Source organism: Phragmites australis, chromosome 7 (assembly GCF_958298935.1).
Source record: "Phragmites australis chromosome 7, lpPhrAust1.1, whole genome shotgun sequence".
In the NCBI taxonomy this organism is placed as follows: Eukaryota; Viridiplantae; Streptophyta; class Magnoliopsida; order Poales; family Poaceae; genus Phragmites; species Phragmites australis.
In genome coordinates this window covers 28,657,845-28,683,966 of record NC_084927.1, presented here as the reverse complement: position 1 = coordinate 28,683,966, position 26,122 = coordinate 28,657,845, and the positions used below count along the sequence as shown (strand labels likewise).

Here is a 26,122-nt window from a genome sequence, read left to right as displayed (position 1 = left end):
GGTAGCGCTGATGCCACACGGTGCGAAAGGCAAGCGTTAAACCCCCGACCCGGCCTCCCGCCACCTCGAGCGCTATCAACGCGCTGCAAGCGCGTTCGCAGCACCTCGCAGGTTTCAATTGTTGGTTGCACGCACGACGACGACGTGCGACGGTGCCAAGGCAACTGGCAGCCTCAACCAACGTTGGCGTGGCCGCCTCAGGCACCTTCAGCGGATCAATTAGGATACACCGGTTATATTGCACGCTGAAGGAGTTCAAGATTGCAGCATAGAAATATGATAGTACACCGATGTGACAATATAAAACTTCCATCCATGCACGGAAGGTACAATCTCATAGATTTACCAAATAGCAGCCACGCACATTGCAGCTAACATTCTGAAACCCCAAAGGCATAGAGAAAGTCACAGAAGGGGTGACCTACTTACTACAAACTGTAGCTACGCAGCTTTCAAGCAGAAACAGCAGCTCCTTCATCATCACCATGTCCTCTCCTCTTTCAAATGCAGGACTCGTTCGCCTGCTCAAACCGCTCCGCCTGGACGGCGGCAGCCTCCTCGGACACAAGCGCTTCCAACAGCAGCGCCTTCACCTCCCAAGAATCTAAAGGAAAACCTCTCCTCGTGTAGGCGTTGAGGAGGGAAGCGCTACCTTGCTTCACGAGCTTGACAAAGGCGTTGCCGCCAATGTCGTCCGTCCTCATGGTGGCCTCCAGCAAGGTGAGGCGTGGCCCGTACCTCTCAACAGACCTGGAGCCGAACACCTTCGACACTGCCGCTTCCTGAGGGATGATGTTGGGCCATGGCTCAGCTCCGCTGCTCCAGAACCTGCAGGGTATGCGCACGAGGTAAGAGTACGGAAGGGTTTAACAAATTGTGGTATGCTGCTTACTGAAATTTCCAGTTGGATAAAATTGTGAATGGCTGGCTAGGAACCTCGATCAAGCCCTTCCATCCTTACATTGCCATGTGAAGAAATGTTAGTAATATCTTGCAGATTTTTGCCAGCCCTGCACTTTTTCCCACATTAAAACGGGGCACATTGCAGAAAGTAATAATCTTTTGACATGACAAATCACAAGTCTATGTATTGTCAGTGAAGCAAGAGCATCCGCAGCTAATCACCCTAACAAGAGGGTTGCAGCTAATCAGCAGGTGAATATTATTGAGGAAAAAATCTCAAAATAAAGTTTTGTTCAATACAACAAGAGCGTCAGCAGCTAATCACCATGATGAAAACAAGATCACGCTTCCATAGAGTCTGGTTTGATTTAAAAAGGCTCCACACCAATTTCTGGACGTAGGGTGTTCAATGGTTAAGCAATTAGCTGGTTGGCATTACCATAATTATGCTTAATTTCTTCAAAATTCTCCAGAAGGGATTTTGTTTTTTTACCTAGCTGCACTGCATGTAGTTTTTAGATATGACCCTTATTTCACTGTAAAAAGGAAGGTACTTATTCTGATTCACAGAATTGAATCACGCAAAGGCTATGATATTGATAGCGATGCATCTATTGCAGACAACGCCCAACAAGACCACAACACTTCTCATAACAGGACGCCCCGCAACAACACAACTTCAACAACAAAGCTTGAGATGAATGAAATGTCCGTAGATTCGTGTCATTAATTAAACAAATGTGACTTGTCCTGGTGCCCACGAGACTAAAGCCAGGAGTTGTTGTGCATTCACAATAGCCAACACTTCAAGAGGAAGCAAAAGGTTCCACTTCTACAAAAAACTGCTAGACGGAGTGACATGATTTATCACAGGAAACTACAGCATTATTCGCTTGTCGATAGTTTTAGCTACAGCATTATTCACAGGAAATTACAGCATTATCCTGCTCCCCGTTCTCTAGACTGCGTTCTGTACCTGATCGGAGAACATCCTAACTTCTTACTCAAATGTCAAAATTGTATCCCCCCTGACCGGATTTCATGAAAGGGCATTTAAGATTGTGGGCTCGCAAAGGAATGCTTTGCAATCTTGTGCGCTTTTGGCTGTTTTTAGGCTGAAACGACATTTTTTTCAGATCTACCCATCAGCAGAAGTGGTCACTTTGCAAGTTTGCATAGGCTGTAAGCCTAAAAGTTAAATCTTTGAAACTCATTTCCCATCCCACACAAACTATTGTTTACCGCATTGTTCTGAACCAGCATAGAAACATTGCTACACAGACTACCCAAGATTGAAGTCTAACTTAACACTGACAGGTTTCAAAACCTCAACACCGAGATGTTTGACAGTGTCCACCCAACATTGTTAAGAAACGAACTAAAAATCTCAACTTTTTTGTGGTCCGCACAGAAATACAATGAAACTGATGGTGCAAGAATGGGAATGGGGAGCGTATCCTTACTGGGGCGTGCATCTCCCAACCGCTCGGGTGTAGAGGTACCCAGGCCACGCTTGCGCGGCGCCGCCGCTCCCGTCGGTGTGCAGCTGCAGCCTCTTACTCTCCACCGCCGCCGCCGCCGCCGCCGCCGCACCAACCCTACCGTACATCCCATTTGCTGCACCGAAGGATGCGCAGAGGAAGACGAAGCAAGCAAGAGAACGGAGCGGCGCCAGTGAACTCATCTCTCTCTCTCTCTCTCTCTCTCTATCTCACACACACACATTCCATCAGGCGCTGGACTTTATGGAGCCCAATTTGAAATGAGGACACTGTTCTCTCCTCTCTGAGATCGGCACCTTGGGATGAGCGTGCACGGGGCCCCCAACAGGACTGGCCTGTCTTTACTTGTCATGCTACTGGTGTGAGATTTTCTTCTCCTCCCTTCTACTTTGCACATGGCTGTTTGAATCTCGCCCTAAGAAAAATTTAGTCATGTTAAAATCAGAGTCATGCTAAAATTTGATTATACTAAGTGATGTTTGGTTTAAGATTAAATAAGATCTACACAACACACGCATTACTAGTACATTTTATATATAGCAATACCAAAGTTCCGGATAGCACATTGCAATAAGCCAAAATATAGGTTTATGAGCTGTTGGGGATAGCCCAAATAGCCTGAGAATAGACCCAGATAAGAAATCAGCTTAATCCATATAGTGATATAAGTTGTAATCATGTATCTCACTAAGGATAAAATGGGGATTTACTTCCTCCCCATAAAAGGCTCTAAAGAGGTCATGGGCTCCTAAACTCATTTTCAGTTCCACTTTATTCTCTCTCCTGCTGAGAAGTTTTTCCCAACATGAGCAAACCGGTTAAGTGACTCGTTCCCCATGATGGATCGACATTGAACTAAGATTAGGAAGGAATTTCAACTATTGATATATATATATCAAACCGTTATCTGCCTGTAGAAATACTGACAAACATATGGCATAACAAAAGGTTACTAGCTACTTGGCGTCGTTTTTAAATTATTTGTACTTGAATCTTGCTTCAGTGCCTCCTGCCTTCCACTTGGCCTTACCAAGCCGCTCCAATGCCATCGTGATGCTTGTCTCTTACCAGAGTCATAACCGTTCGCATGCTTTTCTGGACTCATCGTGGTGTACCGGCATTGCTTCCTTCCCTTCCTCCCATCCCATCTATCGGAGCCATCTCTCGGATCTGTCCCAACGGCGGAGCCACATTCAGATAAGCTGCACAAGCACCCCGTAAATCAAAATTTTAGTCAAGGTCACTTTAAACTCCAAATATTTATGTTGGCGCCGGTTAAGATTCTCCTACCAGAGATGAGGAAGACAATTACATGAGCAGCCGGTAAGGACGTTGTTGCTAGTAAAAAAAATCACAAGATTTGACTACAAAACATGCCAAATTATTGTAGACAGATCATATACGCAAATATTTGGATCATCAAACGCTCCTAGACAACGATATTAATGAGAAAATTTCTGCTCAGCGCGCGGTACACTACTTTTTCCTTCAGATGCGCACATGGACATTTTTTAGTTCATAGAAAAAATTCAGCATTTTGCATCATGTGATACATACACCCCATGTATATTATTATATTATCTTAACTTATAGCTGATTTTTTTTTAAAAAAAATGAAAGCATAAAAGATCATATAAATGTAAATCATGTGTCACATAATCAAATATTAAACCACTACTTATTATTGACAAAGAATTTCGCATAGGAATGCAAGTGAATACCCAATGGGTAGTTTTGAGTTACTATATATTCATTTTTCTTACTTTAATTAGGTGGGAGTGAATCTTTATTTTATTTTTTAAATTTTAGGAATAACAAAAAAAAAATACAAAACTTACTCCCTAATTCCATGGCTACAACACCTGTGATCCGTTGATAAAACCGGCCATTAGGCTACGACCATCTTTACTTTAAGTTGTATAAAGCCTCCTTATTCACTAAGTAAGAAACCATAAAAAAAGATAAGTCATTAGCGATAGCTATTTAAGTATGCGTCACTAATACACTATTAGTGATGGATTAAATGACGATCCGTCACTAATGTGTGATCTGGGTTGGAACTCGGTCAAGATCCGTCACTAATAAGAAGTCATTAATAACGGCAAGGGAACAATTCATCACTAAAGATAGTAGTGACGAGTCACCTTAAAGTCTGTCACTAATAATAGAGTCATTAGTAACGGGTAGAGATAGCACACTCATTAGTGATTGATGACCTCAAAGCTCGTAACTAATGATAGAGTCATTAGTGACAGATAAAGAGAGCATATTTATTGGTAACGGGTGACCTAAAGGTCTGTTACTAATGAGTCAGTTATTAGTGACGGGTAGAGATGATACGCTCATTAGTGACGAGTGATTGACTCATTAGTGATGAGCCTTTAGGTGATTCATCACTAATGACTAGTCGGATCCTGAGTCATAGTTGATTGGGTAAAAATTCATAACTTTTTTTATACTAACTTAGATGAGAAAAACTTTATATGAAAATTGTAGCCCTCAACGATGTATATAACTTTATAGTTGATCACTTTTTTTATTTGAAGCCATATAGATGCACAAATAAATATATAAAGACTGCAAATGAACCACATACAGAACCACAAACTAAAGTGCTGCATCTAGTAAAACTAGTAGAAATTATTAAAAATAATACACATAGGGTCACAAAGTTAAAAATTACAAATTCAAATATTTTTATCGTGAGTTTGGTAACTTGTAATGATGAAACGTCTGGGTATAACTTTCAGATGTAGCACTATATCTCTAAAAATTTTCTAGCAAATCAAAGAAGATCAATTTTCGACGAAAAACTTCAGAAGTCCCATCAAGAAAGGTACAAGTTTAAAGACGTGTTTAAAGACATGTATTTTTTGAGGTACAAGGTCTTCCGAGCCTTTTTTAGTCAAGAAATATACATGTCTAAAGATGTGTATTTCTATCGGATGCGCCTCCTCGTTAGTTTTGAAAGTAAAGTTTAAACATCAAAATCAGACTCTATATACAAAAGTTATGGTGGTTTTACTGAACATTGCACGGGTTGAACACAAACTTTTTCATACAGAGTCGGATGGAGACAAACTTTATATGAACATGGTAGAATTCGTTGAGATCTACAACTTTGTAGTTGATAAAATTTTCATTTAAGATCATTTATATGTTCAAATAGCCATTAAAATGTTCAATCAGAAGATATCAAAATGATTAATTTTGCTATTATACTCAACAACGAATGAGAGGTGAGATGGCTAGAGGGGTCACGTGCGCGGGCTCACTTCTGAGGTCGTGAGTTTGAGTCCTAGAATCGCGTGACTTGTGAATGATCGGATGTGATCGTGTGAGCAGTACCTGGTCGGGTGTCAATTTTTTCCAAACCAAAAATTATTTCCCTTTTTTGATTTTTTAAAACACATATTAATGACGAATTAGAACCAGACCCGTCACTAATATGGAGTCATTAGTGACAGGTTAAATCTAGACCCATCACTGACGGATCTGTACTAGACCCGTCACTAACGTGTAGTCATTAGTGACGGGTCTGAACCAGACCTATCACTAGTGTGTATCATTAGTGATAGATCTGATCCATCACTGATAAATCCATATTAGTAACATATTAAGAGTGATATGTAAAATACCTATAATTAATGAGGATTATCACACGTAACTAATATAGATTTCTCATATAGTGACCTAGACTTTAACTAACCCTTCCCACGTCGGCATTTTCCCAAGCCATGCTTGTATCCAACTCGAACTCTGCTGTCAGGCTATAGCTGCCGGTTGGATGTTTACGTATACGGATCAGAACGTAATACCTGTTTTCAGAGGATTAGAAGTCAAAGGGGTTAATTAGTGAGCCGAGTTGGTTCCTCAAGCCAGCCTCTAGCTGCCGATCCCAGGTTGGGGCCCCGGCAATAGCCGGGAGGCACTCTCAGTTTCTAAGGGCGTGGCACCTCTCTATGAAAAAGAGAGAGAAAGGATTAGAAGTTTAGAACTGAAGTCCGTCGCAACCTTTTCTCCCATCAAGAAGCATGGAATATCTTTTCGTCTCCTCATCTTCCCAATTAAGATTTCTCGTATTTAGCAGAGGCTTAGCTCAGGACCCCACTGCTCGTGGTATCTGGTTTGGTATCACCTAGCACACCGGTTGATCTCATCCATGAGCACCTACGCCTACCGGTAGAACATAACGCGCCCATGTGTTGATCCATAGTAAAAGAAGACCGTGGATCGAATGAGCCAGCCAGCCCATTACTGCTGGACCGCCACTCTTATCCGGTGACACCATCGCAACTCGCAAGTAGTATTTCGTCAGGAAAAAAAAAACCCAACAAAGCTTGCAGAATGGCAGTACGCGGATATATCTTGCTGAGTCAAAAGTGCGCACGGTGCGCTGTCCTCTGCATCCACTCGACTGGTGAAGGCGCTTGGGATGCAGGTCCACTGATCTATCCGCCAGCCATGAAGCTACTCAGCACTGACAATGCAGAGGGCTATCGTACGAAGCAGGGTCACGGTATACTACTTGAGTACTACACTCATTAATCGATTGCCATACCGATACGCTTTCCACACTCCAGAACAAGAGGTTTGGTAGTTTTGGACTTGGCAAGTGAGGCCGTCAAAGCTCAAAACCAAGTTGCCTTGCTCGTGCATAACTTCCCGGGGGATCGTGATGGTTACTCTGAACCTTGCAATGCACTGCAAATGCTTCCAAACTTCAGTGAAGCAGCGGAGCGAGCTACGAATTGAATCCAACTGGAAGCCATCTCCTAACTACTAGGATTTTACCCTTCATTGCACCACCACCTTGAACGCGCTTCTTCTCCTTTTCTTTTGGAAAGTAAGCAGAAGTTGGATACGTGGTGCAGCCAGTGGATAATGAGGATTTAATAATTACTAATTAAGAACTTACTAAAATTATGATATATTCTCAAGATATATCACCATGGTACATCTGTTATAAAATTAATAAGCACAAGATTAATTCGATTTAAAATTAATAAGCACAAGATGAGTTTTTACGACTCTTTCTCCTTTATAAAACGGGTTCTCCTTTCTTTATATACTAGAGAGAAAAAAAACTTATAAGTGGACCATTTTCTACTAATCCATACCTTAGCTAAACCACCAATCCCTAGGATATTTAAAATGGACGGTGCACGTGTCTCTTTTTGTTTTGATGAAGCAGCCGAGCCCATCTCATCCGTTGGACATCTCCACGACTACACCATCCTAGTCAGTCGGTACGTCTCGTCCCATCATCGGTCTCAAATGCACGCCTGTGATGCAGTCTGACATGCCTACGAGTTTGTCCTGTAACGTTTAATGCTACGAGACGGGGCATGACACCACTGCACCAGCCACAACTTGTTCGCTAGAGAGGAGTGCATAGGGAAGAAAAACACTTCAGTGGAATGTATTTAAGGAGAATAGACTGGTTTGATAAGTACATCTCCAAAGAACAGCGAAGATTTGTCGTGGGAATCCCTTATGTGGTAAGGATCCTGGTCGCGAAGATGCAGACTGGTCGTGTGGTGAGACCTTGGTCCGGGAAAGAATCTTCTAACAACTGGACATTAGCTGGTGTTGACCCTCAGAACAGGGGACCCCCTATTCTATACACCGATAGTAGCTCCCAAGCTCCCTTACAGATGTGGTGATCCGAGTGGTTCGCTGCGTGGTTGTGGATAGACCTGGTCGTGCCACCTGGGCTCCAGGTCAACATGAGTTCACCCTGGGAGTGGCCATCAACGCAGTCCACTTTCGCGGGTGGGCCCACAAAATCTCATCTCAAGTGGAGATTTTAAACTTCCAGGGGGGGAGAGAAACATCGTGGGAGAGAGACATTGATTTCCGTCAGACTTAAGAGAATTTTTCTCCCCAAAGCGTGGCTTTTCAAATTTTGAGACAGCTAAGCCCCGCACAACAGTTGGGATATCGTGCTGGCCCTATAAATTGAAAAGCCGAAGCTTGCCCATGAATCTTTTCACCATCCCCCACAACCTTTAAGCCCTTCCGCTTAGAGCCCATCGTCTTTATCTCCACTCGTGTTTCCGTAGCCACCCCTACCGCTCTCAATGGCGCCGTGCACCGTTAAAGAGCTAGATTTTCCTAAGTCTAAGTGCACTGCGACAAAGCTAAAGTAGATGTACAACAACCATCTGCTCCCTCACCACCTTTCTTGGGGGTACCACCTGGGGGAGGATGTGTCCACTCCCCGCAAGGGGGAGATGGTGATGTTTACCTCTTTCTTTTTAGCTGGGCCTGTGCCATCATTTTCAGAATTCTTCACCATCGTCATCTCCTTCTACGATATCTGCCACATCTATCTCAATCCTACTTCCATCATCATGCTGAGTGTATTTGTTGACATGTGGGAGAACTTTATTGCATGCCTCAATATCTTTAGGTACTTTTATACGGTCAGGTTACAGATCGGGCCGACCACCAGGAGCTGTGGATTCCGCATTTGCGAAGATATCCCAAGCTCCTACCTTGAGATGAGCCTTAAGTCGTCGTGGTCGGGCTGGAGGGAAGAATGGTTCTACCTCAAGATGGAGGATTCCTTGGATAATATTTGCGTGCCGAACAGATCGGCATAAGTCTCTGAGAGCTGGGGGAACTCCCCCACGATCACTCCAGAGTTGTTGAGCCTCGCAGCCTGGGTCAAAAACCTTGCGAACGCCAGGCTGACCGGATTAGATGGATCAGATGTTATCCATGACTTCATCAAGTGCCAATTGTGACCTTTGCGGAAAAGAGCACATCCGATATACAAGTACACCGGGAGTGATGACATCACTAGGGAGAGACCTTCTTTGTTTATTCATGCGGTGTCTTAAGTATCTCTCTTATGTAGATCTCTTTGACGAGACCGTCGAGTCACGGGTCAAATCCCTCATGGTGGAAGCCCCGAGAAAGGATGGCCCATCACGAGACGCTCCTTCATTGTGCGACCTCTCCCCGTCGGAGAGGGTCTGACTCATATTCGTATGTTTTTCCTTTTATTGGAACTTCCATCTTCAAGTCTTCTCCTAGGTTAGGGTTTCATGGTTTGCGTCGCTGCAGGGTCTTCCTGAGGTCGATGTCTTGCGTCCGATAATCGATGAGATCACGGAGATTGCCCAGAAAGTTGATCTTGTTGTCCGCATGCCTTCTCTGCCACCCAACGTTGCTCCAGCTGGTGACCCATCTAGTCGTGATGTCGGCCCAGCTGGTCGAGGAGGCAACCAGACTACTCAGAGTTGGATAGCGGTCGCGGGCGATGGTTCTATGGGCGGTGCCAGTCTGCAAAGGGTCGACTAGCATTGCCTCGACCAAACTCGCTCTCACTAGGCGCACCCCTAATAGACTCGCTTCGACCAGGTGTGCTCCGACCAAATCAGGAGCAGTCAGGCCACCGCCAGCCCAGCACCGATCCAAGGGGGGAAGAGAACAGCGGAGGGCTCATCTACCGCGGAGGCATCCAAACGTGCTTGCGGGACGCCGAGCTCTGGTGGCTCGATTGCTGGACTGTCCTCCCCGATCAATCGACCCATCGACTTTACGAGGTCCAGGCTTGTTCTCAGCACTGCACTACCACGGTAAGGTTTTTTGTTAGGCGCAGATACTTCAAGTTTTCTTTCTTTTCTTGATTTCATAAATTTGTTGTCGTCGTAGGTCCTCGACCCCGCCCACGACCCCGATTGTAACTGCTCTACTAGTTCCTCAGCAACATGTTCTGGCCCCCTAGCATGCAGCAGCTCTGACCTCGGGAGCATCGATCGTGGCTCTGGTGTCTGCTGAGGCGGTCATGGAGCCCGTTTTGGCCTCCAACCTACTCTCCTTGGCCACCCGCTTCCTGACTTCTATCCTCAAGTTGATTGATGATAATGAAGCAACTGCTAGCAGGTACATTGAATTGGAGAGGCTGCTACTTGAATAAAAGGAGGCGCAGCTTGCTCCAACAGAAGTGTGGTGAGCTCTATTGAGAAAAAGTCGTGCTCGCCGTCGAACACACCAAGCTCAGGGAGAACGAGAGCATCACTCATAGCATTTTCCAAGATGCTTTTAAGGTGTTTAAGGAGCCCCTAAGGAGTCTTGAGCTGGAGGTCATCAAGCCGAAGGATCCGCGCACAGCCTAGACCTAGGCCTATGCCACCAAGGTTCTCTTGGAAAAGTTTTCTGATCTTTTGGGTATTTCAGCCGCAAGGGGTACCGAGGATGTGGCACAAGCGGTGAGGGATGCGACGGGGTACGTCCTTCGGTGCTACCACAACCATGATCTCAACTTCAACCTCAACCTCATTCGAGAGGGGGTTGCAGTATCTGGTCCCGTAGCCGAGGAGAAACTGCAGGAGGAGTGCCAAGGGGCGATGGACTATGTGGGATCCATCTTTTGGGTGGAGGTCGCCGAGGAGTAAATATCAAACTGTAATTTAGGCTCTGTATTATATTGGATGAAACTTTTTTATTTCTCTAATGGGTTTTGTTGTTGCCGTATTGATAGTAGAAGCCTTGAAATGACTAAAACTCTCTTCTGCTCCGAGCCCCCAACCGCACCTATCGACAACGCCCACGACCAGTGCCGGTTGGAAGTGGTGCGACCAAAACATGCCAACCCACCTGCTTGCCCCAAACCCCTGACAACGCTTATTGAAGATTCCGTTGACCAGTGTATCCGAGAAGTGGTGGCCGAATGTGAGCTGGGATTTGCGGTCGAGCGAGAGAACCTACAGGGTGATCTTCAAGGTGCGTCGGTCCTAGCACCACTTAGCCATGCGTTGGTCCTAGGCTAGACGAGTGAGACCCGATCGGCTGGCTTCTGTGTGATTTGAAGTTGATTTTTCCAAACGAATTTGGGGCACAACAAAGGCCCATTTAGACTGAGCCTCAAATTCCAACACCTTAATCCGATATGGTAGATTTCATAACCATCATGAGATACATAAGACATATGCCAATATTACAGGCAATTCATCGTGTTCTATAAAAAACCATCCCCATATAAGGAAGCAGTCCTCCGAATATTTAGAAATAATACAATCAGGAAAGTTGCACCCATATACTCTGAGTACAGTTCGTCTCTCTGACCCGACTATATAAGGAGAGGAGGGGTATATCTAAGAGAGGAGAAAAAGGGGAGAAAAGAGATAAAAGAAAGTAAGGTTGGAAGCCAGAAGCCGGACAAGCAATACAAAGCAAAGCTAGTCGAATAGAAGAAGAAACAACCAATTAAGATCCACAATAGATTCGATCCATGATTATATACTCATCCGAATGTAGCTTTAGAACTTAAAACACAAGAGAACTCATCGAGATCCTTAGAATTAGATCTAGATATAGCCCTATTGTAAATATTTTCTCCTGAGATTAATCAACGCGGAACATGATATATGACTATTATCCTAAGAGAGATTTGAATCTGTATAAAATCTTATATCCTACTCTTCGATACATACAATTGATGACCAATTATTCCTACTTTAAACACTACTACAGAAACCCTAATCTCTTACTAAATCAATGTCAATTTTACTAGCACAAGCAATGATGAGGTATTACTATCGGTTCATAACAACGAATAGCAAAAAATTTGATGAGTCTGTTGGAACCGATAGTGATATCACTTATAATTGCCGATTGCTTCCACTAACCGACAGTAAGGTATCAATTCCAATTCATGGTATCAACCGGTGGTGATATAACATTCATCACTGCTGGTTGATTTCACGAATTGGTAGTAATATGAGACATGTTTTTCAGAGAGGACGTATTGACCAAGCTTGAAAGTGCAAAATAAAATAATAAGCTTGGAAGTTCGAACCTGAGACTAATTAACCTTGGAAGTGCGCGCAAAAAGAAGTTTCTGATTAAAAAAAAAACACCAACATCTGGTTTACAAAAGAAAAGACTAATAAGCCCATATTTGAGATACTATTGCTGATTGTGGCTAGAATAGACAGTGGTAACGGTGACTCCAATATCACTACCTATTCGTGGCTCAAACCGGTAGCAACAGTAGTGACATCACTTTATATTTTGTGGCTCAAACCGGTAGCAATAGTGGAGATATTATTGCGACTTTATGTCTCAAAATGGCAGTAATATTAGGCTATCACTGTCGGCTGTAAGACTGACAATAATAATCTTAGACTATCACTGTTGATAACGTAGCGCTGGTTAAAAAACAACATTGATAGTGATTCTTAAGCAGTACTGATGTTGGTTTCTGTAACAGTAAAATAAGTATTTGCATAATTAATTTTTAGAATCATCTGCCAGGGCCTTAGCCGGTCCCCGGAGATTCCTAGCTTATCACACGAGATCAGGCGCCGTGGCTGCTTCTCCTGAGCACCTTGCGTTTTTACCCTAAATTTCCGTACCCTTGGAGAGACATTTTTTTCTTGCGGCACGTGACACAATTCGTTCTGACGCATGCAGTGTTGCGTATTTTCACGTTAAGCTGTGCACACGAGAAGTGATCAAAGTGTTCTTGATTTACAGATGGAGATGGCCAAAACCAATAAAAAAAAAGGCAAGATCAGCTCACCTCGACTTTTTACTGACGGCGCACAAGACAACAACTCAGCTCGGCGCCTACGTGGCAGGGCAGGGGCTCACATGACGACGAGTGGTCAGGAAACGGGGTGTCGCCGAACGCCGATTACGCGGACAGATGGCTCGGGAGCTCGAGGCACCTAGATTGCGCTCGCGACGGTCGCTGTGCACATCTCCAGTTCGTCTCCTTCGGGGCGGCGCCTGCACCTCTCCTCCTCTATAAAACAAACGGCTAGTCTCTGAGACCGCGAGGGCCAAGGCCACCACTACGCTCCGCCACCCTGTCTCCTCTTGGTCCGGCCGGCGCATTCCGCCCCCCCCTCCAGGCACGCCGGGGCCTCCATCTCATCCTCGGATCCCGGTGCGCGACCCTGCAAACCCTTCTCATTTTTACTATCCTCTTTCCGCAGTGGTATCGACGGCGGGGGTTCGGATTCGTGGTCTCGATTCTCTCTCCCCGCTTGCGAACTGTGAGCCCCGTCTTTCTCGTGACCGCTGGAGTGATTTTCTCTGGACGAAACGAGTGAAAGTGTTTACCCGGTCCGAGTTGAGTTCCGGGAACGATCGATGATAAGGTTGTCTCCCGTGGGCACTGCTTCGCCATCTCGTCCCTTTCCTCCACCGCGTTCTTGCCTTCTTGGAACCGTGCATGCGTTTACCTCTATCGTTCCGTGACGTCCATCAAATCAATTGGCCATTTTGATGGACTCCTGGCGAGGTGCGTGACACGGGCCGCCCTAGCTCTGTGGTTGTTGGGCGGATAGAGTTGCGTGTATCTCTCCCTCATCGCATTTACTCTGCAGCCTGCACACCTGCACGCAGACGGTGTGCGCGTGTGGAGGACGACGACGTCGGCTCGTCTCTGTCGTATGCGGTGAATGGAGACGTTGTCTTGTTGCTTTCGCTCTTTTCGCCTCTGCCGTGTGGGAGTCGAGTTTTCGGGTTCGTGTCGTGCGTTCTCGGATCCGAGATTAGTGACAACGAGGCCTGTCTTTGCCGTTCCAGTACGGTGATTTTTGGAGCACAGTGCCTTGCTAGCAGTAGAAGGATGTGACAAAAGTTTCACACCAGTTCAGCGCCCAATTAATAAGCTTTGGTAATATTTGTTAGAGTTCTGATTCTACGGTGAAAATGATTCTATTTGTAAAATTATTTAATATGTTAGTGGTGAAAGTGATTCCTGATAGAATATTATGTTAAAATCGAGAAGAATCAGTCAGGAATCAGGTGGAAGCTAGTTTTTTCAGCTCCCACTTCCCGATCAGCCCGTTTAACAGCGTTAGGAGCGATTTTAGCGTGAAAGAGGCCTTTATCTAGTCTATTTCATTCTGAAACTCTGTCGCTGCTGCAGCGCAATTGGAATCGGAGCGGCGCAGAATGTTGACCAAGGTGGTAGACCTCCGGTCGGACACGGTCACCAAGCCCTCCGAGGCTATGCGGGCCGCCATGGCCGCCGCCGTCGTCGACGACGACGTCCTGGGCGCGGACCCAACCGCGCAGCGCTTCGAGACGGAGATGGCCGCGCTCATGGGCAAGGAGGCCGCGCTGTTCGTGCCGTCGGGCACCATGGCCAATCTCGTCTCCGTCCTCGTGCACTGCGACGTCAGGGGCAGCGAGGTCATCCTCGGCGATAACTCGCACATCCACGTCTACGAGAACGGCGGCATCTCCACCATCGGCGGCGTCCACCCCAAGACCGTTAGGAACAACCCCGACGGCACCATGGACGTTGACAAGATCGTTGCTGCCATTAGGCATCGGGACGGGGCGCTGTATTACCCGACCACAAGGCTGATCTGCTTGGAAAACACGCATGCAAAGTGAGTTGCCCGAGCACCTGATTCCGATCTTGCTAGTGAGAAGGTTGATACGATTTCTTTTTTGTTACCTAATTGGTACTATGTTTCTCACTGTTTCTGCAGTTGCGGTGGAAAATGTTTGTCTGTAGAATACACTGACGAGGTTGGCGAAATTGCCAAGAGTCATGGCTTGAAGCTTCATATTGATGGAGCTCGCATTTTTAACGCTTCTGTGGTAAGTAGTATGGGGCACATGCTGTAATTTTACATTCTGATTATGACATCATCTCCTACTCAGTTTTACAAAACTAATTAGGATGGATCTTCCTTAGAGCCTTGTTCGGTCTGCAGAAATATGATATTGGAGGATTGACATCTGAAAAATAAACCATACATCTAAATTTTAAACATGTGTGTATGCCATCATAGCCTCTCAATCCATTGTTTTTACTGTGTCAGGCACTTGGAGTTCCTGTGCATAGACTTGTGAAAGCTGCTGATTCAGTTTCGGTATGTTTCAATCGATTAGTATTGTGCTCAATTGTACAACTTACATATGAATGGACTACGGGTGGCATATGATGGTGATTCTAGTTCTCCCTAAAACTAAAACTGCAGGTATGCCTATCTAAAGGGTTAGGCGCCCCCATTGGATCAGTTATTGTTGGTACGAAGGCCTTCATTGACAAGGTCTGGTCAATTGGGTTTCTAAGTTTAAACTGCAGAGAAAATGTAATAATGGAAATCTGAACAATACCTTCAGGCTAAAATTTTTAGGAAGACCCTAGGTGGTGGAATGAGGCAGGTCGGAATTGTTTGTGCTGCTGCCTATGTTGCGGTTCGCGATAATGTGGGAAAGCTTGCGGACGACCACAGAAAGGCAAAAGCTTTGGCAGGTCTGATATATATTTCCTATGAAATCTAACTTCACTTCATTCCAATATTTACAAGTCCTGAATACCCCACCCCCTTGCTTTTTTCCCAAAAAGAAAAAAAAAAACTCCGTTGCTTCCTCGAATAAAAAGAACAACCCTCTTATGTTGTGTTGAACCTGACATCCTGTTTGTTTCCCCTACTTAACGCAAAATATACACAATGTTTCTGCATATACTGCAAAAAAGAAACAAATCCTTATCTACTATAAATAATGAATTTGTATCTATGCTCATTTGCTCAGAGGGACTGAAGAAAATTAAACAGTTTACAGTGGATCCAGCTTCAATCGAGACCAATATGGTTAGTCTGCTAGATCATTTATTAGATCTTCTTTGTTTTCAACTATGTACCTATGAAGGCCTGACATATCTTTGCTTCGTAAGGTATTCTTTGATATCGTGGATCCGCGCATATCACCTGACGAGCTATGCCAATTCCTGGAACAGCGCAATGTGCTGGCAATGCCAGCCAGTTCAAAAAGGTGAAGTCCCATTCCCTTATCAAGTGGTTATAGATTTTGGTATGTCCAATGTTCTAGTTGATCCATTATTCTTAATAATGTTTTGGTTATCTTTGCGGCCTTATCTTCATTTTTTAAAGTTAAGCTCGACTGCTTAGTACAAAAGCATTGTCATTCCGACTCTGACAGAAACTCTACGTCAAATTAGCAATGCCAAACACTTGTTGAAATACCATCTACAATTATGCTGGAATCCAAATTTAACTATTCATACTGAACTCCCATATTCTGCAGTGTCAGGTTTGTCCTCCATTACCAAATTTCAGATAGCGATGTCCAATATGCATTGACATATGTTGAGGTATGCAAAAGCTTGCACATTTTCATCCTCCACTGTTAGTATATCGTTTCGTGTGTGACAGTGTGAACTTTTCATCGATATGTTTTTATGTTTTTCAGAAAGCTGTGGAAGAACTACTGAAGGGCGGTCCTAAATTCGAGCATCTGACGAATGGTGCCACCAAAAACTCATATGGGCACTAGTTCACTTCCTTTCGACCACCCTGATGCATCAACTCGATGCCCTGCTTGTTTGTGATCGACGCTACCGCTATTGTAGCCACGCCTTTGCTGAATAATCGTTGCTGTTCACTCTTTGGTCGGATGTGCTCGTTCTTGTGTTGTTGTTGACGGTCCCAGGATCGCTTCAATTGTTCTTTCTCGTTCCTGGTAAGAGGGATGCAGTGAAGTGAAAAGTAAACTAAACCCTACCGGTAACAGAAGAAAAAGGTTAGAACAGAGCCATGCATGCAAAGAGGAGAGGTAAAACTAGCACGGCAAACGCAGACTACTTGAGTCAGGCAACAAGGGCTTCTCGTAAAATAGTGCTGGACTCATCACGATGCCTGTCCAGGTGCTAGAAATGAACTTATTACTGGGCCGCGCAACGGAGTCAGCACGTACAGATGCGGCCATCCGGAGAATCGCGCCCTTGGAACGGTTAACAACACTAACGCTCCGGTGTGCCATTGAGCGGCCTCGCGGCGCGAAGGACGGCTCTGAGACCGGGGGCAAGCGTGGCCGCCCTTGCGCCCTACCCCTACGCCGGCTCCACAGTCGTCAGCGTAGCACTGGCACCCTAGCGCCCTACGCCGACGCCAACTCCAACTCCCACGTCATATACTTGCAGCAGCTGCCTCCCGTTCTTGCCTTCCTCCTCGCGAGCCTATGTTCTGACCTTTACCCTTGGGTTAGAGAACTTTCATCCCTGGGTTGTCCGTGACTAATTTGTGGTCGATTTGATGTCTAACGAGTCAGAGCAGTGATTTTGTGCAGTGTGCAACGCGCCACCATATTGGTTGTTCGAGGCCACGAAGAAGAAACCAGTGTCCAGCTCGTTGTCGACGCACTCGTGCGGCCGGCCGCTGAATTGGTTGGAGATAAGGAAGTCCTGCTCCTCGCCGAATTGCAGCTTCCGGAATGGGTTTCTCTTTGGTTGCCTGCGAGGATTACGGGCATCATGCGCCATGGGATTAGGGGTGAAAGCGAGATTTGGAGGATGACGTATTGCAACGTGGTGGTGGACTGGTGGCGGCTGTCGGCAGCTGCGAGGAAGGCAGGTGGATGCGCCGAGTCGAGACCGGACATGGAGGGGCGGCGCAAATGGAGACAAATGGTGAAGAGAAGGCGGGGTCGATGCGGGAGGAAAGGACGCGGCCTCTATTCCTGCAAGACGCAGGCGATGAGAGGAGGCCACGCGACGACTCGACGAGATACTCCTATACGTGGATTCGGGTTCGATCCCCGCCGTTCCCGCCCTTCCCAAACGAGGCCTCAGCTTGAGACGAGCACGACCCAGGCGAAGGAGGAAAACGTCCACACACCCGACAGATCCAAACGGGACGCGGACGGCGGCGTCTATGCGGGCACAGCGCAACTGGATCCATCGCTCGCTCGATCCCACAGCCCGAGGTGACGGGACGGGACGCGGACGCGGACGCGCATGAGGGGCGATGAGAAGCGTACAAATCTCGTGACGATCTCGCCGCCGCGAGCGCGGGGCGCACCCGTACGCGCGGTGCACCCCCCTACCACCCCTCGCCCGTCCGCATCTGCCGTGAAGTTGGCGCCCGCCCCACCGCGGAAACAATCGCCTCGTGGGCCATATGCTAGGCTTAGCTAGCCGTTTGGTTAGGGCCCGGCGGTGGCGCTTCTTGGGTTGGACAAGGATGGCGCGTAAATTTGCTGGGCATGATGCATGGGCCAAAGCCGGCGGTTGCTGAAATCATTTGGCGACAGCACCGGTCTCAACAGATCTACCTACCACTCAATCTCTGTCTCTACTGATATAAGACCATCTCTAATTATATATTTTTTATTTTGTTTTCTTTCTGATTTCTTTTATTTTCTCTTATCTCTAACAGTTTACTTTCGAGGGGAATTGCGAAGGAAAATGAGAGAGAATCCCGTCCTGAAGAGAATGATCTTGGGAATCCCTTCGTGACGGGAATCGTGAAGTGAAACCGTTAGAGCGCAGAAGGGAAAAAAATCCCTTCACGACGGAAATATAGGCCATGAAGGAAAACCTTTGGCCATAGTCTAACACTAGTTTCGTCGTGCCTCCCTTCCCCTCTCCTCTCTTCTCATATAATAAAAAACCAAAAAAACCAAACCAACAAAAAACCCACAGAAAACCGGACACCACCCACTAACCCCACACCCATCTGGCGCAACTATAACCACCCACGAATCCAGCGTTATGCTCTGTTGCCTCGTCTCTCGCGTTGTTCGCTCCCAAACCCTTTGCACGTCGTTGTAACCTCCTCCATTAATAACCGGTGCGCCTCTCTCTCCGACGCAAGGTTCCAGCTCTAGGCCTCACCAACCACCACGAGTGATTAATTTGTCCCTCACTCGTCGACTGGCCTCTCTGATTCGTGATCGGATATTGCTTGATCGGAGCATGACCTCGCGAGATTCGGCGTGGAATTCAAACAGCGTCACGAACAGCAGAAGCCTCGCAGAGTGGATCCCCAGAAACTTTTAGAACGTTCTGACCCGCAGCCTCCTCCAGTTCATGCTCGGGTTGGGTCATTGCGGTTCGGGATTTGGGGATCGGAATAGCAGCGCCGCGCCACCTCCTCACGGAGGCGGTGATCCACTTCACGTTCGCCTCCACGACCACCTTCACCGACATCCTTGATTGTGTGTCTCCTGGCATCCATTCCGTAGGTTCACGGCGATCGAGCACTTGTCGCGTGGTGTGCACTACTCTGTGCGCATATACGCGCGTGTGAATGTTATTGCTTACGTGTGTTCTGGCCCTCGCTAGTATGCATGAGCTGGTCCATGTCGGTGTGAGGATTTGTTGCGCGCGCCTATGCGTGTGTCTGTGTATGCTTGCAAATTGCGATGGCATCCTGTTGTTTCTGTGTATTTTAGTGCTCTGAACTTTGTGAGCGGTAGGTTCTAATGGGCTCACTGCATCATGCTTATTTTGTTTTTTTCCTTTGGGGATTGTATCGCACATTGGAGTCGTCGTGGCAACTTTCTGCGGTAAGGGTGCTGAACGTGGACAACGGAGAGGTGTCTTTTGCAAGGGCTCATCTGTCGTCACAATGTAATTCCAAATTTAACTCCTAACTCAGTGATTAGTTTTGCTTGCAAGTTTATAGAAAGCTGATTGAGTGACTTTGTTATTTGCCCTGTTACTCACATGCATAAATATTAGTGGGTCCGGAGTTGGTGGATGGCTTGGCCCGGAGCTGCTCAAGTTCCAGTCATTGAAAAAGCTGTGAGCTTCAATTTACCATTTTTTTTTTTGTCTCTGTTAGCTGTTATGACTTCACAAATCTTGATTCAATTTGGTTTTTGAGTCGAATTTGTAGTACACAACGGATCGACGTTGGATTCATATTTATGTTCTTTAATGCATGATGTTATTGGTCTCTAGCATATGTTTTGCTTTTCACAATATCAAATTTGATCTCAATGATGTTGTAAGTTATAGGGAAAAAAATAATATTCGTGTGGGTTAACAATTAGAAATCAATGCAATGCAAAGACATCTTACTATTATTTCTATGGTGAAACAATTGAGAATATCGTTATGATATATGTTATCTTTGAGTATGGTATATATGGATATTGATGCGCTCATGGCTTCTCAAATTATTTCAGCTAGTGACTCCCAACAAAAAGGCAATGATTTGATCATTTCAGAAAGTAGTGCACCAAAAATTGCTCCTATACAGATCGTTACTTTCTCACTTGTTTTAGAGCATCACAAGAGTATGGTTGCCATGCCGAGCCATTTATTTATTGGAACTAATCTGCATAAGAGGAAAAGGAAGCAACTCGTTCAGTTGGGATCTATGCCATCCATAAAGATCAATCATAGTTGATGAAGGATTTGACGAATCCTAATTGGAGAATGATTTCAATTGGTGTATTTTATTGAGGTGAGTTAATTGTCATGATCCATTGGTCCATCTTGCTTTATTTGAGTCAGGGAGTCAGACTGATTTCGGGCTATACCATATCTAGTCCGAAATAGTCAAATATGGTCAAGATAAGTTAGGTTCGGTTTGAGTTCGTTTCGGACTCCGCTAGATAGGCCGGCTTGAAAACGTGATAGAAGTCGCATACAAAATCCGTTTGGAGTGTGTAAGCACTCATTGGAAAGGTTATTCCGAGTATTTTTCAATGGATCTGGTCCCACCTTAAGATTTGTTCCGTACGTGTCGCAATAACCGAAACAATGTCGTGTCCAAGTCTATCTCTAGTTTAGGTCGAGTTGAGTGAGACTCTTGGCTGGCTAGCGTGCCATATACCCTAGTGTCAGGCCCTTGTAAGGGGACTTGATGATTTCTGCATGTAGCGAAAATAGCCATATTAGGCTATGGCTGCGATTTTGGTGATTAATGACAACATAGTCATTGGGACTAATATGTTTATCAAGAATATATGTCAGTAAGTCTCATGGACGTAATACATCAAGAAGCCACTGTAATCGAGATAAAATTTGATTGAATTGGAGAAGTACCATGAGAATTGACCTCACTGGAAAGTCCAGTATAGAGGAGTTTGCAAGTACCAGAGCATTGTGCACAGAGGCTGATAGCCTCACCAGATAGTCCGGTGCTCTTTGTGTTGAACTCACCGAAGTATTTCTAACAAAGTGGGAGAATGCTTAGAACCTCACCGGATAGTTCGGTGATCCGCACAGGGTAACACTGGAGTATTTCTTGCAGAGAAGAATGCAAATGCAGAAGACTGAAGATCAATCCACCTGATGGTTCGATGCTTGGTTTGTGCACACCGGAGTATAGAACCGGAGTATTTCTTGTTGAGGCGACTGCAAGTGCTGAAGAATGAAGATCAACTCATCGGATAGTTCGGTGATCACAGAGATAGTTGCACCGGAGCATTTCTAGAGAAAAGAAGAGAATGTTTAACTCAACGAATGGTCTGATGTGGATGGAATGAACACCGGATGAAGCACCGAAGCTTTTTACACAAAGAGGTTAAAAAAGCTCGGATGACTCAAGATAACTCACCGAAAGATCTGGTGATGGATTTGAAGGCACACCAGAGTGTCCGATGTTCACAGAGACTTTGTGTGGAGTTCCAACGGCTAGTTTCTAAATTTGTACTCACTAGATGATCTAGTGTTAGTACTACTGTTCTCACTGGATCATCCAGTGTTAATAGCTTTTCTGTGCCATTAGAAAAATAGCTAGTTGGAAGGTTTAATGCTATAAATACCTCTCCACTCAGTCATTTAATAGTGTGGCATGCTGCTAGAGTCTAGAGAAGCTCATATATATCTGAGAAGACGTCCAAGTTACCAAAGTGCTCAAAGTGATTATGCAAGCCAATTAAGCACAAGATTAGAGAGTATTTAGTGCTTATAGGTCTAGAGTGAGTTATAGCTAGGTGCTGCAACTTGAAAAAGAGATCAAGGAGTGATCCTAGCTTGCACCGAGAGGTACGCCGGTGCCTTAGAGTCTTGGTGACTCGCTAGCAACTTGTGCTAGAATTACTCAAGTTTGTTGACCCTATGATTTGGTGTGGAGTGACTGCAAGTCACGTGTACAGAGATGCAGAGACCCTTGTCTTGGTGGCTTAAGCTCTGAAGTGATCATGACGGCAAATGACCGGAAGAGAGACTAGTGGTGCGAGCTTACTTTGATGGTTTGGTGGCTCATCATGCTTGAGACCTTACCTTGGTGACTTGGTAGCTCAAGAGCCATGATCAGAAGAGACTTGGCGATCGAAAGCATATCCTTTGTGAAGCTCCAACGTGGACTAGGAGTGATATTCATACCATCAATACCACGGGATAAAAATCCTTTGTGCCGAGTTTGTCTCTCTACCCTATTTACATTTCCGCATTTACATACTTACAATTTACGTAGCTAGAGTAAGTTGCAATCCTCTTGAGAGGTAGAGTAGACACACTAGATAAACCTAGAGTATATTTAGATATAAATTGAGATATGTTTATCTTGTGATGTTTTTGGAGCTAATTTGGTTTAGAGTTCTAAGTGTTCTAATTCACTTCCTCTCTTAGGACGTCACCATTCCTCATAATTGATATCAGAACCTCATGCTCTTGATAGGCATAACATCCTAGAGTTGTGACATCCGGGATTGATATGGATATCTATAGTTTTCCACTTTTCGATGGCATAAAGTTTTCCCGTTGAAAAATTCTAATGTCTTGTTATTTGCAAGCCAAGGGTCTAGATGTTTGGAGAGTCAACAAGGAAGGGATGAGACCTTGTATCACCAATAAAGAGAGGCAATTAGATGCATTGGCGAAAAGTATCCTTTTATCATCTTTAAATGTTGATGCAATAATCATGTTTATTCTCTCACCAATGCACATGATATTTGAAATAGTCTCATTGAAATAAATGAAGACACAAAGGATGTGCATAACTAAAAATATCATATGTTTATTACTAGGATCAATAGCATCAAACAATTTGCTCATAAAAGTGCTTATGATATGTACTTATGTTTGAATATTATTGTCAATAAGATAATGTGATTGGTTTGACGCCAATTGACGATGATCAAGTGATGAGAAGAATAGTTTAAACTCTTCTTCCAAAGTATAAGTTGATAGTCTCCATCATCTACGACAACAACTACATCAAGAAGATGACTCTAAGTCAAGTGCTCGGTATGATCATCTCTCATGAGATGACCATGAACATAGGGTTGAAGCTTCTACCTCATTTGATAAAAAAACTTTGCTCTTACAAGCAAACAAACACCATATCCACATATGAAGGCGAAGATGAGAAGACAAGAGTAAGGGTTAAGCCCAAACAAAAATGATGAAGATGAAGGGAGATATGAAGAGGATGATCAAAGCACATTAAGCAATGAAGAAATTTATCCCAAGGTGGTCAGGCTCATGTTACAAGTAGAGAGGAACATCAAGAGAATCAATACCAAGATTGATCATCTAATCTCCTTAAAAGACTTGATCAAAACAATTGATCACATCAAGAAGGAGAGGAGTACCAAGAGTAAGAGGGAGACAAGGAGAAGAGCCAAAGCATTTGCTAGCGCATGAGAAGATGGTTGAGTGAAGATGAAGATTCAAGCTCAAGTGATGAGAGAGGCTAGTGACGGAGACCTTTGCCTTGGTGGCTCAAGGTCTGAAGTGATCACGGCAGCAAGTAACTGAAAGAGAGGCTAGTGTGAGATCTTGCCTTGGTGGCTTATTGTACTTGAGACCTTGTCTTGGTGACTTGGTAGCTCAATAGTCAAGACCGGAAGAGATTTGGCGATCGGGAGCATATTCTTTAAGGAGTTCTAACGTGGACTAGGGGTAACATTCATGCCATCGATACCATGAAATAAAAATCCCTTATGCCGATTTTGTCTCTCTACCCTATTTACGTTTTCGCATTTACATACTTGTAATTTACGTTGCTAGAATAGATTATAATCCTATTGAGAGATACAATAGACACACTAGATAAATCTAGAGCATATTTAAATATAAATTGAGATAAATTTATCTTGTGAAGTTTTTTTAGCCAATTTAGTTTAGGTTTTTAAGTGCCTAATTCACTCTCCTTTTAGGACGTCACCGTTCCTCACACTGCATGAGTTCTACTAAGGGTGTCCCTTCATGAATAAGAAGAGAATGATCTCCTTTTCCATCTATCTTATGTCGAGTGTTGCGAGTAAATCTTCCAGAGTTCATTTCATTGATACGTTAGTTTCGGATTGTTCGAGTTATTGAGCTGTCAATCCTACCGGTTCGTTCGTATCTAAGGCACGGGTTTGGAGAGTTTTTGCTGGAACAATTTGCATGTCATTTTACATTGTTTTTATGAGTTATCACTTAGTAATTTTGTACAAGTGTTGGTTTTTATTCCTACTGCTATTTTGATCTGGGCGGGAGGAATTGCAGTATTACTATTCTTGTTATTTTATCTATCAATTAGAGAAATCTATAGGCTGCTGGCTACTTGTACTGTGAAAGAGAGTTAAATCAGGACATTGATATCGGTTCTCATTACATATTATATTATTTTTAAGTGATAGCTATTGTAATAATATGATATACGTTCAAAACATTTAAATATTATTGTACTGTGAAAGAGAGTTAAATCAAGACATCGATATCGGTACTCATTACATATTATATTATTTTTTAAGTGATATGCTATTGTAATAATATGATGTACGTTCAAAACATTTAAATATCATTGTAATGCACACAATGTACTAGTGTCTCGAGATGAAGGGGTCGTCTTCATCAACACCGGATCGGGACGTCGATGATACACAGTCAGGTGGGACCATGGCAATACGTGTGGTGAAACACGAACAGAATGTCGCCTTGTCGGCAGGTAGCTGGAAATTTGTGGTTATTTTGATTATTGTTGAATCACTGAAAACTTGTTTTTTTTGGCTCCGATTAACACCACCAGCGTTGGAGCCACATCCTCCACATCATCTCAGCATTCTTTGGTTTTACTAGCTTGACCACATCCATGACATGTTTTCTTTGTATCAAGTCAGGGCTGTTCGTGATTCAAAAAAAAAAAAGAAAAAAAGTCAGGGCTGTTCGGGTGCTTCCGCTGGGTTTGATAGGGGTGGAAACGAATCAAATACGGATCAAATAGTCTATTTTTTATATTACTATCTATATTTTAATATGAATATGAATATGAATAGCTTCAAATGAGACGAATCTAAATCCATATTCGAATATCTACTCGATCATGTTGTATATAAATATCCTACACCTTTAACAACAAGAATTTTTATTTTAGTATGCAAAAAATCATTCACATTTGGAATTACTGCAATTACCTAAATTTTAGAAATTTTGTTTGAAATTCATGTCAGAATTTTAAATTTTTGATCAAATTTGTCTAAAATTTGATTAAATTTGACTAAAATCTGATCAATTTTGACTAAAATCTGATCCAATTTGATTGGGCCATAATATATAATTTTTTTTACCTCTAAAATTTCTAAACCATTAGAGAAATTTAGTTTCCCGATTGGCAGATACAGATATTACCGATTTCTACATCCAAATTTAAAATAATTTGTATATCCATACTTAAATTTGAATCTCGAAAATAAATTCAATTACATCTATTTTAGTATCATTTTACAAATAAATATAGATACTAATATTTATATTTATATTTTAACGAATACTACCTATTATTCATTTTTTAGTGAGATTTGGTCTAAACACTGAACCTCGTGCCCAGACAGCACTGAAGTCAAGGCTCGGGATTGATATGTCCAGAGAACATACGTCATGAGTCGATGTCCGTACGTACACGTACGTCCAGCCTGCGCTTCCATTGGCGAAAGAAAGGGCGCCTCCAGTAGTCCAGTTCACTACTTCCCGGTCGGTTTCCAAATTAAAGCATGCAGACAGATGGCGATCACTATTACCAAGGCACCAGCAAGTGACTGGCCGT

At 44.2% G+C, this 26,122-nt stretch overlaps 2 protein-coding genes across 3 annotated transcripts; one reads left to right on the top strand and one right to left on the bottom strand.

Moving 5' to 3' along the window:
- Nucleotides 1-293: 293 nt before the first annotated feature.
- On the bottom strand, nucleotides 294-2,739 carry LOC133924585 (uncharacterized). The gene is made up of 2 exons (XM_062370183.1): nucleotides 2,367-2,739; nucleotides 294-828 (listed from the first exon to the last, which is right to left on the bottom strand). The coding sequence occupies exons 1-2, from the start codon at nucleotides 2,585-2,587 to the stop codon at nucleotides 501-503; spliced, it is 549 nt and encodes a 182-aa protein (XP_062226167.1). The 5' UTR covers nucleotides 2,588-2,739; the 3' UTR covers nucleotides 294-500.
- Nucleotides 2,740-13,074: 10,335 nt separating this feature from the next.
- On the top strand, nucleotides 13,075-16,796 carry LOC133924584 (low-specificity L-threonine aldolase 1-like). Of its 2 annotated transcripts, none has more exons than XM_062370180.1 (10): nucleotides 13,075-13,311; nucleotides 14,302-14,770; nucleotides 14,873-14,984; nucleotides 15,209-15,259; nucleotides 15,368-15,439; nucleotides 15,513-15,645; nucleotides 15,927-15,985; nucleotides 16,069-16,166; nucleotides 16,440-16,506; nucleotides 16,605-16,796. In XM_062370180.1, the coding sequence occupies exons 2-10, from the start codon at nucleotides 14,328-14,330 to the stop codon at nucleotides 16,686-16,688; spliced, it is 1,119 nt and encodes a 372-aa protein (XP_062226164.1). In that variant the 5' UTR covers nucleotides 13,075-13,311; nucleotides 14,302-14,327; the 3' UTR covers nucleotides 16,689-16,796. The 2 variants fall into 2 exon arrangements, with proteins under 2 accessions (XP_062226164.1, XP_062226166.1); XM_062370182.1 differs by lacking the exon at nucleotides 13,075-13,311 and adding an exon at nucleotides 13,327-13,959.
- Nucleotides 16,797-26,122: the final 9,326 nt, after the last annotated feature.